Source organism: Musca autumnalis, unplaced genomic scaffold, assembly GCF_047663935.1.
Source record: "Musca autumnalis isolate F117 unplaced genomic scaffold, ASM4766393v1 scaffold_5, whole genome shotgun sequence".
Taxonomy (NCBI): Eukaryota; Metazoa; Arthropoda; class Insecta; order Diptera; family Muscidae; genus Musca; species Musca autumnalis.
In genome coordinates this window covers 134417316-134436736 of record NW_027412088.1, presented here as the reverse complement: position 1 = coordinate 134436736, position 19421 = coordinate 134417316, and the positions used below count along the sequence as shown (strand labels likewise).

The following is a 19421-nucleotide window of genomic DNA, read 5'->3' as shown; positions in this document are numbered from 1 at the left end:
CTTTGCTGAAAATCGGTAGTGATTTGGATATAGCTCCCATATATATTTTGATGAAATTTTAAATGTGTAACTGAATTCGGTGTAGAAATAAATGTACCAAATTATATCGAAATTGGTTCACCCTTGGTACATATATTTTCTGCCGATTTTATGTATTTGCTGCACCAAACACGCTATATACGTCCGATTTTGATGAAATTTGGAATGTGTGAGTGAATTCGGTCCAGAAATATATTTTACATATTCACAATGGTGTTGGGTATCGAATTTGATCCTTTCCTTACTGGTTTAAAGTATACTTTTCAAACTATATGTTTTCTTGACTGTCCGTCCGTCTATGGTTATCACTCTAGCCTTCCAATGAATTGAGATTTGGCTGCAGGCAGTGTTAAGTTCGAAAATTGACTTGGTATAGCCCCCATTTAACTGTACCTCCTGATTATAGGTATGTTGGGGATTTTAGCTGCAATTATTTAACTTGACTGGCTACAAAACTTCTCCACAAAAATTCTGGACATGGACCCTACTTTTTGTATAGCTCTCATATAACGATATCGGCTAATTTTAGGTAATGTAAAGTATTTAGCTTCATTTTTTGACCAATTAAAGGAACAAATATTCTGTATTAATTCAAAATATTTCATGGTGTAAGATATAACAAGTTCGAACCGGCCAAACTTACCGCTTTTATACTTGTTACGATTCATGTTTCTTTGCACATAAATATTCTGATTCCAATATTTCCATTTCCCAGACCTCTGAGGGCCATGTTAACTATTTATACAGAAAAAACGACTAAGTTTTCGTCCAACTGACCTACCTTCTGTAGAAACAATGTAATGCCGTTATTACAAAACCAATGCAACAGTCAAATGTCAACAAATCGAAAATATGTACATGAGTATACTTGAGATTTGAGCGCCTTCATTGCGTTCCATGGATGGTTGAATTTCCCATTTAACTTCAACACTCACCGACACAGTTAACACTAACTGGTGGCCTGTCCATGGAGATTACTGGCTTTCGTTGTCATCAACGAATTTCCAATAACATGTCATGTGTGGGGAGTTCTGTTCTGTTTGTTTTGGTTTTTCCTCCAGCGTTCGCATGCTACTATCACTGTCCAGAATTTTTGAATTTAGTTTATGGAAAGTAGTCAAAGCAACAACACCCGCCGTCCAAAAAAAGAAAGATCAACATTACTCCCAACATACGAAACAAACGACAACATCCAAACACACATCATCATCAGTATATATTAAAAAGCTTGCGTTGGAACGAAATATCTGGATTGGATTTTAATTAAGCGTAACTTTGGTTCGTTCCACTACACGACACAATATGAAAATAATTGAAAATTCACAACACCACTAGCCGTACTAGAAGAGCGAAAAAGAAGTTCAACCCTCTGACATAATGGATTTTAAAATTAAGCAGAAAATTTTCAATGGAAAACTTATACTTTTCATTTGGCTAGTGGCCAGTGGGGTCACTGGAACTGGAGCTCAACAAACCCATATTAAATTGAAACAGGGGACTTTAGTGGGGGTAAACTGATGACAAACGTGTGACAGTAGATAAATTTTTGTTCTAACAATATTTCCATTTTTATAGCTGAAAGTTTTTCCAGATTCTGCACGTTCCGCTGTGTATGCTTTTCTGGGGATACCCTATGCCCAAGCACCCATTGGTGAACTTCGCTTTGCAGTAAGTTATTTGACATCATCATATAAACATAGATTTTATTTTTAATTATATTGCATTGTAGCCACCAAAACCTCACATGGGCTGGAATAGAACCCTACAAGCCATGAGCATGAAACCCATATGTCCGCAATTGTCAAATACAATTTACGATGAAACTTCAGATGAAATATTGGCTAGACCTGCTGAAATGAGTGAAGATTGTCTGTATATGAATATTTGGGTATCTGAGGTGAGTATTAAGTTTCATGTACACATGTATGTATGTGGTAGTTGTTCTCTACTTTTCTGTAGTGGGATTCTCTAACGCACTTTTGGTTACCGACTAAAATCGGTAAAATTAAAACGCAAATTTATGAATGAAAAGTATGATTAAAAGTTGACAACATTGTTGCTATCGGTAGGAATTGGCGACAACTTTATTTTTGTTACTGACTTACTGACAAATTTTGTTAATTACCGAAATAATAAGCATTTACATATTTCAATTTTACCGATTTTTGTCGGTAACCAAAAAATGCGTTAGAGAATCCCACTACAGGTGTGCCTAAGCTCTGGCTCACGAGCAAGAGCAAAAGTGATTGCCTTTACACCTTTACTTTTCTCGAGAACATAGGGATGCCACAAAGCTTCTCCATTTTTTGTGTAGACTAGCGGCAATATCTACCGGAATGCCTGCTCCGAGCACATTTGTCCCCTGCCTGTATAAAGAAAAATTCCGCGCCATGGATCATTTCCATTACCAGATCAGCAACAACCATATGTCAGCATCGTTGAGATGTAATGGATGTAGGGAGCGAGAGAACCTGCGAGCCTGCTCTGGCCTTAGGGACCTGTGATAGGAGTTATGTTGCTGCCTGCTGCGACAAGTTCACCCTCGTCGTCGGAATTCGAAACACCCACAGGCTCCCCAACAACAACATCTAACACCACATGTTGTTGTTCAGCGCCGCAGAAATGCATCGTCCCTGCAATTCAATTGCAACGGTCTCTGCTACAAAGACATGCTTCTTTGTAGGTTTCTATTCTGCTACAACAACAACAAGTCCCAGGCAACCAGACCAGACCACATTTTGCAATGTTAACAAAGACGCTCTTACGAGAACAAGAGGAGATTGCCACAACTCGCAAGATATCACTATTGTGGCATCCTGGCTCAGACCATCTCCCCACCATAATCTCCTTTAGCCGGCCTTCCGACTTCATAACCTCTGACCGCCGTACTTTTCTGAACCATAGAAAACCTGATAGGCAAGGGTTCAGAGAATTTACCAATCACAGCTTCAGAGAGCTGCTCATTACCTCAAATCATCGGATGGCTGAGAGTATTTTCCGGGACATAATCATAGCATCAGCCGCTCGTTACCTATGTACATACCTGCTGGTAGAATACCCGAAATTATATCAAATTCCCCAGCAGAGGCGAAGGGACTAGCAAATGATCGTGATAAGCTCTTCGTACGAACCCTGAAGACAGGGAACTTACTCTTGAATTCAACAGCCTAGTAGGCGAGCATAAGCGGAAAAAGTGGGTAAATTATGGGCAACTGTCAAATCGCTCTCGAAGCAGCTGGCTTTCGCGCTTACGTTACTTCTGATAGAAGACTAAAAGGAAAAGGACAACCTAGTTCGAATTTGGCTTGGCCGTTCTTTATTCTTTAATCAGAAATAACTTAAGCAAGAATACCAAGCTTATACCATGCTTATATACCGAGATTTTACTTTCAACGTCGTGACAGTGGTATATTCGAAGAAGGGCGCGCAATTAAACGGCAATTTATGGAGCAACCCGAGAGGAATAGGACGAAAACATTGGACCCACACGGAATCTTAATGGTAATGCTTAAGCAACTTAATGAACCCAGAGATCAATATCTGTGCTCAATCTATCGTTAGCCATCCATACTGTAAGCCTGGAAAGTTACAGGATAGTCCCGCTATTGAATCCAGCCAAGGATGCTAGCGGAGGCGAATCGTATTGGTTGATCTCCCTCCTGTCGCGAGTAGCCAAGATTTTAGCGCCACTACTCCTCCTCATGATGAGAAACAGTTTCCCTGTTGCCCTACCTCAGCATAGATTCCAGATTCCAGAAAAGACACAGTACCACAACGCCATTACACGCCATATCCACATATGTCAGTCGAGGATTGACCCAGAACAGGCCTTGCGACTGAACAGTCATGTTGGTTATTGACCTATCGAAGGCCTTCGATACCTTAAACCATGCCAAGCTGTTCGAGGACATAGCCGTGTTTGAAACGTTTGATAATCAGGTAAATGTGTGGGTGCCATTTGTTTGTGGAATTCAAAAAGAAGAAGTCTAAAACCCGTACAGTGAAACAGAGAGTTCCCAAAGGTGGGGTGATATCACCGGAACTGTTTAACGTCCACCTATTTTAAATTCCACACCCTCCAGACGGCATAGAGATCCTAATGTACGCGGATGATTGTACGATCTTGGAGTCGGGCCCTATCGTAGATAACATATACGATAGGGTAAATGTCTACATAGCTGACTTAGCGCAGTTCTGAGGAATATGAAAATATTGCCGCTAAATTCACTACCACGCTTTCCACATGGACGGCTGAAATGACGTAAGCCTTGAACATATTGCTGGATGGTGTCCTGATCCCGACCACAAACTACCACAAAATGTTGGGTGTAACGATCGAAAGCATGCCGCAGCTATTTGCGAGAAGATCAGAAGTAGGAACAAGGTCCTCAAGTGTCAGGCCGGCAGCACAAAGAAACCTTCTTGGCTTCTTAAAAAGCAATAGACGGGTCTGTGATAAGACATGTTGCTCCAGTGTGGCATGCAAATGTAAGCGCTACGCAGTGAAATATACAAACCGCCCAAATGCCACCCTGGGAACTGCAACAGGGTGCATCGTTACGACAACAGTGGACCATTTTCATGAGGAGAAGAAGATGTTGCCGGTGCATCAGCACTATAAGATATCATCGATGCAGTACCTGCTTATGTGTTACCGACGTGATAATCCCTGCCATAATCTTGTGTACAGGCTTCCCCCACCCATACACGTCACGAGATATCTTCATGATCTAGAGGGCGATCCATCAGGCAGGTTTGAATAGCATTTACACTGATGCAGTAGCGCAGACACTGCAAAGATACAGAGTGAATTCCGTAATCGGATACTACCCCCATCAATCGCAGCAGAAGAATGACAGCTGACAAGGTAAATTCGATGGGTTTTAGCTAAGTTAAGATCCGGACGATGCAGCTGCCTCATTTCATCTTGGGCCCGAATTGATGGCACGATACCCAACATATACTCAGCCTGTGGGTTAGGACTGTACGACACGCTTCATTTGTTTAACTGCCTACATATTCGTGTTCATAAAAGCTCAACTGTGCTCCCTACGTCATCCTGAAGTGATTCCTCTGGCAAAGCTTGTTATTTAATTGTGTTTTTATCTTTCAGTACACGATTTGAATTGGTTCTTTCCTTTTTATACGGTTATTTAAAAGTCTTTAGTGTGGTTGATGATGTGTCACATTAGTTTTTACTTTTTATCCTTCTTTCTTTCCTACCCTCAACCTTTTGTTATTCTTTTATTAATACCCTCCTTTTTACAGAATGGTTTACGATACGGAAATCTACCAGTGCTGGTTATACTTACCGGTGAAGATATGTCCTATGATTGGCCAAGAAATCGAGTCACGGGTCTAGACATTGCTGCTGAAGGTTTGGTCGTCGTCACGATACAATATCGTACAAATATTTTCGGATGGATTAATGCACCCGATAACGATGAACTTAACGGAAACTATGGTATGCAAGATCAAAGACTGGCCTTGGAATGGATACACGAAAATATTAAAAGTTTAGGAGGAAATGATAAACAAATAACTTTGTTGGGTCATGGCACCACAGGAGCTTCCTGTGCTTTCCTACATTTCATAGAGGGACATCAGGCATTCGCTTCTGCTATATCTAAACCATTTAATCAAATGATATTAATGTCCAGTGGAAACATAGAAAAACAATTATCATCAGTTCCTATGGTCCAAGAGGCATCAAAGGCACTGGTTCAAAAGTTGGGCTGTCAATTTGAAGAATACGGTAGACAAGTTGTGACATGCCTGCGTTCTAAAAGTGTTAGTGATTTGCTCAATGCCTTCGAGAGTATCTACAATCACGGCAATGGATCTCATCACTTGGCACCCAGCGTAAACTTTAATGTTGTCGATATTCTATCCAACTCTAGCCTAATGAACAGCTTTCCCAACACAATGATGGGCATTACATCCAATGAGGGGGCATTCTTACAGGATTATTGGTTAGAATTGGCACGTGATAGCTATGCCAACTTGCGAGCCTACATAAACAACACATTATTGCAGAAAGTTTGGCCAAGTCCCAGTATTACAGGTGAGAATTATGAAAAAGTAATCGAAGCTTTGAATTGGCGTTACTTTGGCAGCGATCACGATGGAGATCGAATTCAATTGCTCAGCTCAATACAAAAATTCATTTCAGAATATGAATATGAAATACCATTCTATAGTTTATTAAATGGTATCCTAAATTCATCCACATCAGCCGATATATATGCCTATATGTTCGATTTTGACAACTCCATGGATATGCGCGGCAAAGTAAACCTGTTTGGCGGAGCTTCACATAGTTCAGATTTACCCTTGGTATTTGGACCATCTCTGTTTCAACAAATAGCTCGAAGACGTTTTACAATTGAAGAAGAAAAAATGTTTCGCAAAATTAGAACTCCATTTATAAGCTTTATAAAAAGTGGCAGTCCAAATCCAAGTAGAACCTATGATGGATGGATGCCCTACACCCAACAAAATAAATTCATTTATAATTTGGGCGAAATTTGGACATCTCAACAGGAAAATACCTTGTCTTTGGATACAAAAATTAGCCAACAAATCGAACAACTGCTTGAGAGTGAGAAACCACTTGCATCTCGGCCACGACCGAATCGCAATGAATTCAGTAATTCCTACCAAATGCCTACTGACAAGCGCTCCACGCCGAATTCGACCATTTCGAAGCGGAATTCCCCATATGCGTTGCATTTAAAACGGGTGCATGGATATTGGCAAGTGTTTTTGCCTCAAATCTTTGCAACGTCCAATGGCCAATATGGCGATGACATCATTACTCAACGCTTACTATACAAAGAAGCTTCGGCCGATGCCGCCCGTTATAAACATGGCTTCTTTGTGATGTTGGGACTAGTTGCAGTGCTCCTTAGCCTATTGGGGTTATGCATTTATTTATTGCGCCGCGATCCATTAGATCCATCACCAGACTGCGATTGTGATTTATGACATAAGTGGTTCCTTCGGCAAACAATTGCCAAATGCTGTTCCCGGAAGAGTCGTTCACATCCCGAGATGACTCATGAATTCAGTCAGCCCGTCACAGCAGACAATTGGTGCAGGGAAACCCGTTTGCCGAAGCACTCCAACTACCCCACCCCAAAGCCTTTCGAATACAAACAACGTCAGCGACAATCTTCCATTGAAATACCGACAAGAAACAGCAAATGTAGAAAATCAACTAGAAGCGAGCTGAAATCTATAGAAGCTGTGAAAAATACACCCACGCCCGTATCGAAATTGAAATCAATAACGACAACCATAGTCACCCAACAAAATGCCATCGTGAATAGCCAGTCACAATCCCAACTTCCACATTTTACCGATCCAGCTGGCATTCGAAATTGGCAATATCAGTTGACTTGTGAAAAACTTTAAATCTCTCTCATATTTTATACATACATACATACATATTTATGTATATCTGTCTATATATGTATTAGTGTTATATAAGTGAAACTATTTTTTCATAATTGCACACACCAAAGAATAGAATTTAAGAATTTTGGAAGTGATACAAATGTTTATATGAATCTGTGTTTAATATGATATCGTTTTCGTAATAAAAATTGTGTACCAAAATATCTTTATTTTGCTACTCATTTACTGTTTGTGAAGGTAATATTTTGGAACCAAGAAAACGAAAATTTTTTGTATTAATTTATAAACAAGTAAGAACGGCGTTAAGTTCGGCCGGTCCGAACTTGTTATACCCTCCACCACGAGTTATATTGAAGTAAAATGGAACAATTAGTTTCCTTTCGTTTATGAAGAAGAGAAATTACCAAATTTCAGCAAATTTCAATTAATTTAATAAATCGAGCTTTTCATGACCTAAGGAGATTACATTGAAAAATTGATATCTAGCGAAGTCCTACACACACATCAACCGCTATGCGACGATCGTTTCGTTAGCTGGTTAGGCTAACATCCTCAGGCATATTTGATGTTGTTGCTAGACAATTTTCGCCATTTATACATCCAAGATTGCAAAATTTGCATTTGTAAATTTCAAATTGAAGCTTTTTATTTCCAAAGACGACTCATTTGTCCCCCTTCTATTCAAGAAATCAATTTTTCAATATTACATTCATATTACAGCCAACCATTTTTTTAAGTGGATTGTGGTTCAGGACGCTAAGACGTCAACAACAAATTTCAGCAAATTTCGTCGATCTATACCGACAAATTCCTGCGGAAAGTTCTTAGACTCAAAGAAGACTAATTACCAAAATTCCGATATTCCGGTAAGATGATGTGGCTAAACCCTAAAAAATACTAAAAATTAAGATGTATGCTTCTATGGGGGATAAAGGAAGACGTGGACATATACTAATAATTCTTTTCAGGAATACTTTATAACCCCCTAAATAATAAAAATCAGTCATTTCCGTGGGATATTGACGTCACAACCTTTGGAATTACGAAAATCGGGAGGTACCGTTCTATTGGGGCTATATAAAGGCAAGGACCTATACCGACAAATTTCATGTGGAAAGTTTTATACCCCAAATGAAGACTAAACACCAAATTTCAGCCAATTCGGTGGAATATTGAGGCAACAACTTTAAAAATACCGAAATTCGGGAAGTACCGTTCTATGGCGGCTATATAAAGTCGTGGATATATACCCACAAATTTCATGTGGGATATTTTATACCCGAAATGATGACTAAACACCAAATTTCAGCCAATTCGGAGGAATATTGAGGCCACAACCTTCAAAATACCGAAAATCGAAAGGTACCGTTTAATGGGGGCTATATGAAGGCGTGAACCTATACCGACAAAATTAGAGGGGAAATTTGAATACGCCCAAGGAAAACTAAATACCAAATTTTAGCCATTTCGGAGGAATATTGATGCCACATCCTTCCAAATACCGAAAATCGGGAGGTACCGTTCTTTGGGGGCTATATGAAGGCGTCCAGTCCAGCGTTTATCTGTTTGCCGGCATATATTTCAAATGAATTTGAATTTTTCGGCATCATGCCCAACAGTGTAAAAACGACACAAAACTTTACCCAAACGTTGTATCTGTTTACAGCTTAACAGAATTATAGAACTCGTGATTTTACGTCGTTTAATGCATATCTCATGAGTGTGCTCCTTACAGCATCCTAGTAATTGGAGTCTAAAGGCTAATATTTGATGCGTGAATATTTTAAAAAACCCATTTTTGCGTTTAAAATTTACAAGTGCCATTCAATTTCCTTTGTACCCCGCGTGAATTTAGTTTTTTTACGACCTTCCGCGATCAAATCCATCCACTAAAACCGCGGATATAGATACCTTGAAAAATCGAAAATCGGCAAAAATGTATTTTGACAAATCGGCGTATTAAACCGCGATTTTCTTTAACTACGCATAATGCAAAAACAACATTTTGTTGTGATCTCTGCTTAGTGCAAACAACACTAGTTATGCTTGTCTTCTTTGCGATGCAAAGACAACATAAAAAACAGTAGTGGGTATATGATTTTGGTTATTCTGACTCAATTGTGCAGTCAACAGTTTTAGGAGGATGCAGAAAATTTCTCATTTTGTTTAATTTTCTGGTCACTCTTATTGACCTGTTTATCGACACAGAGTCAGCGGTTAAGGGAACTGATGAGGAAGTTTGGCTGCTTCCGAAACTATAGTCTTCTCTGCCTCCGCTCGTAGCAATCAATTTCATTAACCACTGTTAAACATTTTGTTTATTCAAATATTGAAGCAACAAAATAAGGACTTCAGCTGTAATAAATACACAACATGTGTTTTTTCAATATCTCTAACAGTTTTCAAGATATTGCAATTTTAATAACCAGTATTTTTGTACGAAAAAACACTGCAATTTATCTAAAAATGCATAGCTATATCGGAAACAATTTTTCCTCCATTCATTGCAAATTTCCAACTTTACTCGTTACTGATCTGAATCGATAGCTAAAAATGTTCAAATACCTGAAATCGGGTACTACCGTTATATAGGCTATTCCAAAACCTTATGTCCGCACTTTTTGGTAGATACATTGTTTTGAAAACAAAGAATCCTAAATGTGAAATTATAGTTAGTTAGGTCTGAAAATGTAGCTAAAAACTACGAAATAACCTTTCGACGGGAAATATGACTAAAAACGTCGAAATACCTCCTCAGATCGGGTGATACCGTTATATGCACGCAGAAAAATATGTGTTAGAAATATGTTTGGATCCAAATAAATATAGGTTTGGTACTAGCTGTAAACAAATATATGTTTGGGTCCAAACAAATATATGCGTGTATGGTGTAATAGAAGACGCAGAGACGACGACATGAGGGCGAAAATTTTTGTTTTTGCTTTGGTGGTCAATGCTTGTGTTTCATTCTTTGTTGTTGTTGTCACAGGCAACCAACCTTGCATGCGAAGAGGAAAAGAAAAAAATGTTATGAATTATTTTTGTTATTTTTGCGAGAAAGGCAGGGAGTATTTTTTCTACAGTTTCTTCCAGACAATCGTGGAGTGCAGACGGTAAATTGAGTAGATAAATCAGTTTTCTTAATCTAATGGTGTTTTGCAGAAAATTGTATAATTGATCAAAAAAATTGTATAATTTGACAAAGAAAAGTGGGTGGTAATAACATTAACACATTTTTAATATACATACATATATTTTAAATATGGATGTACCTATTTATTATATTACATAAACATTTGATTCCAGATACCCATTTCCCGCTGATTATATGATTTATGATTATGATGATTATGATTTTAATTTTGAGGGGAATGTGGTTTATTTCACAACTAACGATGTTTTTATATTTTATAATAGTTTTTATTTTTTAATAGTTTTCTATTATTTACTTTTATATAAATTTCCTTCTTTGAAGTCTGTTATGTGTTTCTTATATTTGGAATTTTTGTATGCGTCTGTTGTTGCTTTTGAGTTTGGTATTTCTATGTATTTCAATAAAAGAAAAAAACACCAAAATTTATAGAAAAAAATGACAGAATTGCAGTTTTCGAGTTTTGAAAAAATTGAAGTTGTGATGGGTTTAGCTAAACCTGTGCCCATTTTTGCCACAAAAAATTCTGTATCTCGTACCATTTTCGAAGAAACACTAGTTTCGAATACATGACAAAATTTAGTTGATTTGTTTTGTGCTGATTTGTTTTCAGTTTGTGCTACTACTTTGTGTCTTTTATATTTTTTTTTTAATATCGTTGTTGGCTTTGTATAGTTGGACTGCAAAATAATACATGTTGTTGTGAAATTGATTACTACGAGCGGAGGCAGAGAAGATTATAGTTTCGGAAGCAGTCAAACTTCCTCATCAGTTCCCTTAACCGCTGACTCTGTGTCGATAAACAGGTCAATAAGAGTGACCAGAAAATTAAACAAAATGAGAAATTTTATGTATCCTCCTAAATCTGTTGACCACACAATTGAGTCAGAATAACTAAAATCATATACCCACTACTGTTATTATACCCTCAGCATTTATGCTAACGAGAGTATATACACTTTCATACGGGCAAATGTACCTCATCGAAATAATGGTTTTAGACCCCAAGTATGTTTGGACGAAATGTGTTTCAGACAATTTGGAGTCGATTAAGCAATGTCCGTCCGTCTGTCTGGCTGGCTGGCTGGAGCGCACGATAACTCTCGAACGGATCAATCGATTCGATCCAAAATTTGGCTTGCGTAATATTTTGTCCAAACTTAGTTTAAGTTCGAAGATGGGTTATATCGGTCCACTCCTTCCGGTACCTCCCCCACAAAAGTTCGAAAATGTTCGGAACATTTGTACGTACGATAACTCTAGAAGGGAGTAACCGATGTGGTCCATACTGTGCAAATCGTGAAATGTCTATCAGCCTTAGATAAGTTTTCAATATGGACTCAATCGGTCCACTCCTTCGGGTACCTCCCACACAAAATTTGGGATAAATTCAGTTTAGGACCTGCTCTCGAATCGTTTTGATTTTTGTTTTAGCACCTTGCATTCACTGTCCCCCATATGACGGTATAAGTTTCATCAGGAGCAAGTCCACACTTCCTGAGAAAATAGCCCCAAAGTTGCAAAAAACCCTATGAAACCGTGTCAGGTGGTTGGAGAGCAAGATAACTCTCGAACGGATCTGCCGATTCGGTCCAAAATTTGGCCATAGTAATATTTTGTCCAAGCATAGTTTAAGTTCGAAGATAAGCCATATCGGTCCACTCCTTCAGGTACATCCCCACAAAAGTTCAAAAATGTTCGGAAGTGGCCGAAATAGTCCATACTTTACACATCCTAATATATCTGCCAGATATAGATCAGGTTCAAATATGAACTATATTTATCCATTCCATTCGGTACCTCCCACACATAATTTCGGATATGTTCACTTTAAGACCTACAATCGATTCACTTTGATTTTTGTTGAATCAACTTGCATTCGCTGCATCAATTACGATGGTAAAATTTTTTTCAGGGGCAAGTCCATACTTCTTGAGCAAGCAGCCCGAAGGGTGTAAAAACCCCATATGGCACCATATGCCGTGGCTGGAGATCCACTTCCATAATGTTCAATGTCGATCCATTCCTTTAAGTATTTCCTCCGCAAAACTTTTGATCTTTAATCCTAATCAAAATTTTTGTCGGTTCATACATCCAACATTTTTGAAACCCCCTAAATACATACGTTTTTTGGGAAAAAATTGTTTCAATATACACAGGCTGAGGGTATATCTCTGTCAGCAAAGCTGACTGATACTTTTTTACTTGTTTATGCTGTCTTTTCATCGCAAAGAAGACAAGCATAAGTAGTGTTGTTTGCAATAAGCAGAGATCACAACAAGATGTTGTTTTTGCTTTATGCGTAGTCAACAAGTTTCTTCAAATATTGAAGCAACAAAATATGGACTTTTTTAGCTGAAATAAATACACAACATGTATTATTTTGCAGTCCAACTATACAAAGCCAACAACAATAACAACAACAATAACAACACTACTTATGCTTGTCTTCTTTGCGATGCAAAGACAGCATAAAAAACAGTAGTGGGCATATGATTTTGGTTATTCTCACTCAATTGTGCGGTCAACAGATTTAGGAGGATACAAAAATTTCTCATTTTGTTTAATTTTCTGGTCACTCTTATTGACCTGTTTATCGACACAGAGTCAGCGGTTAAGGGAACTGATGAGGAAGTTTGGCTGCTTCCGAAACTACAGTCTTCTCTGCCTCCGCTCGTAGTAATCAATTTCATTACACACTGTTAAACATTTTGTTTCTTCAAATATTGAAGCAACAAAATATGGACTTCAGCTGAAATAAATACACAACATTTGTTTTTTCAATATCTCTAACAGTTTTCAAGATATTGCAATTTTTAATAACCAGTATTTTTGTACGAAAAAACACTGCAATTTGTATAAAAATGCATAGCTATATCGAGAACAATTTTTCCTCCATTCATTACAAATTTCCAACTTTACTCGTTACTCGCTGAAAATATCTGAATAGATATCTAAAAATGTTCAAATACCTGAAATCGGGTAGTACCATTACATAGGCCATTCCAAAACCTTATGTCCGCACTTTTTGGTAGAAAAAAAGAAAAAAGAAGAAAAAAAGAAAAAATTTTATGAATTATTTTTGTTATTTTTGCGAGAAAGGCAGAGAGCATTTTTTCTACAGTTTCTTCAGATAATCGTTGAGTGCAGACGGTAACTTCAGTAAATAAATCAGTTTTCTTAAATTAATGGTGTTTTGTAGAAAATTGTATAATTGATCAAAAAAATTGTATAATTTGACAAAGAAAAGTGGGTGGTAATAACATTAACACATTTTTAATATATGTGCATATATTTTAAATATGGATGTACCTATTTATTACATTACATAAACATTTGATTCCAGATACCCATTTCCCCTTGATGATTTTAATTTTGAGGGGAATGTGTTTTACTTCACAACTAACGATGTTTTTATATTTTATAATTAATCGTTTTTATTTTTTAATAGTATTCTATTATTTACTTTTTTTATAAATTTCTTTCTTTGAAGTCTGTTATGTGTTTCTTATATTTGGAACTTTTGTATGCGTCTCTTGTTGCTTTTGTGTTTGGTATTTCTATGTATTTCAATAAAAGAAAAAACCACCAAAATTTATAAGTGTGTGTGTATGTTTTTTGTGTGTTCTGGGTTTGTTTGGACCCAAACAAATATTTGTTTACACCCAAACATATATTTGTTTGCAACCAAACATATATTTGTTTGCAACCAAACATATATTTGTTTGCAACCAAACATAAATTTGTTTGCAGGACCCAAACATATTTTAGGGACTGTTGCAAACCTATGTCCACAGTTTTTGGTAGATAAGTTTTGTGATCACTAGGAACCCTAAATGCTAAAAACTAAATCTAATTCGGTCAGAAAATGTAACTACAGACGTAAGAGAAATAAATGGGATACCGTTGTATAGTGACTATATCAAAACATTGACCAAAGTTCACAATTTTTGATAACTGAATTTTATGACCTCTAGGAACCCTAAATGCCAAATTGTAGACAATTCCGTCTGAACAAGTAGCTAAAAACGTAAAATCACCTGAAATCGGACGGCACCGTTATATATGAGCTTTACAAAAACATGGATTGAATGAATTTTTGGTAGATAGGATTTTTGACCACTAGGAACCACAAATGCCAAATTATAGCTAATTCGGTCTGAAATTGTGACTAAAAATACCTGCAATCGGGCGTTACCCTTATATTTGGGGCGATACCAAAAGGAAGACCATCTACTTCTATTTTTGTGGATGCTAGAGTGATTACAACAGACGGACGGATATATATGCATAGATCGACTCAAGAATATATAATTTATAGGGCGCATATGATTATTTCAATGCGTTACAATGTGTAATTAACTTTGTCATTCCGTTTGTAACACATCGAAATATTCGTCGAAGACCCTATAAAGTATATGTATATATTATTGATCAGCATAAAATTCTATGTCGATTTAACCATGTCCGTCCGTCCGTCTGTCTGTCAGTCTGTTGAAATCAAGATACAGCTCGCAATTTAAAGATATTTGGTACAGACGTTTTTATTACTTGCAGGATGGTTGGTATTGAAAATGGGATATATCGGTCTACGTTTTGATATAGCCCCCATAGAACGGTACCTCCCGATTTTCGGTATTTTTAAGGTTTTTGCTTCATTATCCTACCAAAATGGCTGAAATTTGGTATTTAGTTATCGCTGGGTGTATAAAACTGTCCAACTGAAATTTGTTGGTATAGGTTCACGCCTTCATATAGCCACCATAGAACGGTACCTCCCGATATTCGGTATTTTGAAGGTTTTATCTTCATTATCACACCAAAATGGCTGAAATTTGGAACATAGTTTTCGTTGGGGGTACAAAACTTTCCCCAAAATTTTGTAGGTATCGGTCCACGCCTTAATATAGCCCCCATAGAACAGAACCTCCCGATTTTCGGTATTTTGATGGTTTTAGCTTCATTATCACACCGAAATATCTGAAATTTGGTACTTAGTCTCCGTGGGGGGTATAAAATTTTCACCCAGAATTTTGTCGGTATCTGTCCACGCCTACATGCAGCCCCCATAGAACGGTACCTCCCGATTCTCGGTATTTTGAAGGTTGTGGCCTCAATATTCCACCGAAATGGCTGAAATTTGGTATATAACCTTTTTTTGGGAGTATAAAACTTCCCCCCTCTAAATTTGTCGGTATATATCCACGCCTTCATGTAGCCCCCATAGAACTGTACCTCCCGATTTTCGGTATTTTGAAGGTTGTGGCCTAAATATTACCCCAAAATAGCTGAAATTTGGGGGTACTCAATCTTCCCCTTTACATTTGTCGGTATAGGTCCACTTCATATAGCCCCATAGAACGGTACCCCCGATTTTCGGTATTTTGAACGTTGTGGCCTCAATATTCCACCGAAATGGTGATATAAAACTGTTCCCCAGGTATATGTCAGTACAGGTCCAAGCCCTCATATTGCCCCCATTCCCGTCTAAAATCCGTCGGTATAAGTCCACGTTTCGATCAATATCCCACCGAAATTACTGAAATTCGTTATTTAGTCTTCCAAGAGGTTATAAAATATTCCAGAACAATATTATCAGTATAGGTCCAGGTCTTCCTATATCCCCATAGAAGCGTACTTCTTGATTTGCGGTATTTTTTTTAGTTTTAGAGTTATCTTACACAATATCTATTTTAATATGCTTACTTCTCTTCTCAGGATGTATTGACTTACTCCGGAAAAAGATTGTACCGTTGTAAATGAGGCCGCTAGAACAACATATCAAATCAAAACTGAAAAAAGAATCAAAGCGAGAGGAGCTTTTAAATATCACTTTTTTCGAATTTTGCGTGGGAGGTACCCGAAGGAGTGGACCGATATAGCCCATATTCCATTTTGGGTTGTGCAACCAGGGTTTCATGGATTTAGGCCAATATATCCGCTAGGACAACCTGCTGAAAACAATTTCAACAAGATCCGAAAGGAGCTCTTAAACTTAACTTTATCCGAATTTTGTGTGGGAGGTACCCGATGGAGTTGACCGATATAGTCCATAATCCAACCTGATACATGACTGGATGAAATAATATGATGTGCAAAGTCTGCACCAATCAGAAACTCCCTGCGAGAATTATCTTGCGGATTTGCCATTTGGTTGGTGCCGTCAGGTTTTCTTAGAACTTTTAGGCCAATATCTCAGGACGTATGGACTTGCGCAAGAAAAAAATTGTACCGTCGAAAAGGGAGCCGCACGGACAACTTACTGAAACAAATTTCAAAACGATCCGAGAGGAGCTCTTAAACTTGACTTTAGCAGAATTTTGTGTGGGAGGTACCCGAAGGAGTGGACCGATATAGCCCATATTCCAACCTGATAAATGACTGGATGAAATAATATGATGTGCAAAGTCTGCACCAATCAGAAACTCCCTGCGAGAATTATCTTGCGGATTTGCCATTTTGGTTGGTGCCGTCAGAGTTTCTTGGAACTTTTAGGCCAATATCTCAGGAAGTGTGGACTTGCGCAAGAAAAAAAGCCTATAGCCTTAAACTTCACTTTATCCGAATTTTGTGTGGAAGGAGCCCGAAGGAGTGGACCACTATAGTCCATATTCGAACCCGATCTATGTCTGGAAGTAATAATACGATGTGCAATGTTTGGACCAAATCGATTGTTCACTTCGAGATTTATCGTTCAAGCCATTTTACAGACAAATTTTTGAACTTTTGTGGGGGAGGTACCCGAAGTAGTGGACCGATATGGCCCATCTTAGAATTTAGACTACATTTTGACAAAATATTACGATAACCAAAATTTGGTTCGAATCGGTTGATCCGTTCGACAGTTATCGTGCGCACCAGCCAGACGAACAAACAGACGGACGGACATGGCTAAATCGACTCCAAATTGTCTGAAACAAATGTCGTCCAAATATACTTGGGGTCTAAAACCGTTATTTCGATAAGGCACATTTTTGGTCGTATCAAAATGTATATCACAAATATTTTTAAAAATTTAACATAGCTGAAGCCATGGTTTACCCTTGTAGAACACGCGACTTGTGATTGTATATTATACAAATTACATAAAATGAAATGTTGTTGGACGTGGCAAAAAATATTGGCCTTAAAAGATAATTTGCGTGGAAGCTGTGGCTATATTTATATTAAATCAGTAAGGAAAGGATCAAAGTCGGGCAGGGCCGCCTATATGATACCCTACACCACTGTGAATATGTAAAATATAAATCGGAGCTATATCCAGATCTTAACCGATTTCGATATAATTTGGCACATTTATTTCCAGACCGAATTCAGTCACACATTCTAAATACTCGTAACATTGAAATCGGACTTATATAGCGTGTTTGGTGCAGCAAATACACGAAGTCGGCCGAAAATATATATGGGAGCTATATCCAAATCTAAACGGATTTCAACATAATTTGACATACTTATTTCTAGACCGAATTCAGTCAAACATTCCAAATTTCATCAAAATCGGACGTATATAGCTTGGTTGGTGCGGCAAATACGTGAAATCGGGCGAAAATATATATGGGAGCTATATCCAAATCTAAACCGATTTCGATATAATTTGGCACATTTATTTCTAGACCGAATTCAGTCACACATTCCAAATTTCATCGAAATCGGAAATAAATAGCGTATTTGGTACAGAAAATACGTGAAATCGGCCGAAAATATATATGGGAGCTATATCCAAATCTGAACCGATTTTCACCAAAAGCAATAGCGTTCTTCCTATGGCTAAAAAACTGTAGTCCCCAATTTTCAGCTGAATCGGACAAAAAATGCGACCTGTACGTTGCGAACAAAAATACATGGACAGACAGACGGACGGGCATACATAAATCGACTCAGAAAGTGATTATATGTATATCCCCAAAAGGAACTATGGGTCTATTTCGTTTCCTTTTGTATGTTACATACAAATGCACAAACACATAATACCCCTTACCACAATGTGGTGTAGGGTATAAAAATGGGTAAAAATGGGTTGAAGCAAACTTGTCTTTTTTTGTTTTCTGTCGATTTGTAAGTAAACCACACTTCTCACGATTTTCCTGTCAAAGTAAAAGTAGAAGCCAAGTAAATAATGCTAATCTCACTAATGTATTTCTTTTTTAAAATTTGATCTGCTTCTACCATTAAATGATGCTGACATTTTGAAGCCAGATTTACAGTGTTTTTGAAATTTTCTTCTAAATTCATTCCGCAAACAGGTTTTTCAAAAAAATCATATATAGGATTGTAGAACTCGCGATTCTGAGTTATTTGATATATGTGTCGTGAATGTAGTCTACACAGCTTCATAGAAATCTGCATCCAAATGCGGCAATTTTGTGTGAAGGTTTTTCTAAAAATCATATTTTTCGGGTCTAATATTTGCACTTGTCATTGAAACAACTCGTACACTATTGCACATTTTAGTTTTTTTACGTTCAGGATCGAATAAATTATTCCCCGTGAAAATCCATCTACTAAAACGCGAGTTACGAGAAATTCCAAAGTAGAAAAATCACCTAAATTTGTTTTTGAAAATATCGCGTATTTTATCGCGTTTTCTGCGGGTCATTTCCACTGCAATGAAAAAACTAGTGCAATATCTTTGTTTTAGCGGAAACAGAGATTTGAAAACTTCACTGAAAAAGGAGCAGCTACATTCATTTTATCCCAAAAAATAGTGTGTGATGCTACATCCACGGTTCTTGATTGATAGCCTTGAAATAGATATATGTATATCGATATAGATGTTCATGATGAACACTGAAATCGGATGCGGACAAAA

The 19421-nt window shown here is 37.6% G+C and overlaps 1 protein-coding gene across 2 annotated transcripts in view; it reads left to right on the top strand.

The window, feature by feature from the left end:
• LOC141405870 (liver carboxylesterase 1F) overlaps nt 1-7659 on the top strand; it is a 44987-nt gene extending 37328 nt beyond the window's left edge. The window contains exons 1-4 of one of the 2 annotated variants that reach the window (XM_073990714.1): nt 1142-1548; nt 1615-1707; nt 1769-1936; nt 5308-7659. In XM_073990714.1, the coding sequence (XP_073846815.1) occupies nt 1417-1548; nt 1615-1707; nt 1769-1936; nt 5308-7026 (2112 nt within the window). In that variant the 5' untranslated portion in view covers nt 1142-1416 and the 3' untranslated portion in view covers nt 7027-7659. Of the gene's footprint in view, nt 1-1141; nt 1549-1614; nt 1708-1768; nt 1937-5307 lie in introns of those variants that run through there. The other variant, XM_073990715.1, reaches the window with a different exon arrangement.
• Nucleotides 7660-19421: the final 11762 nt, after the last annotated feature.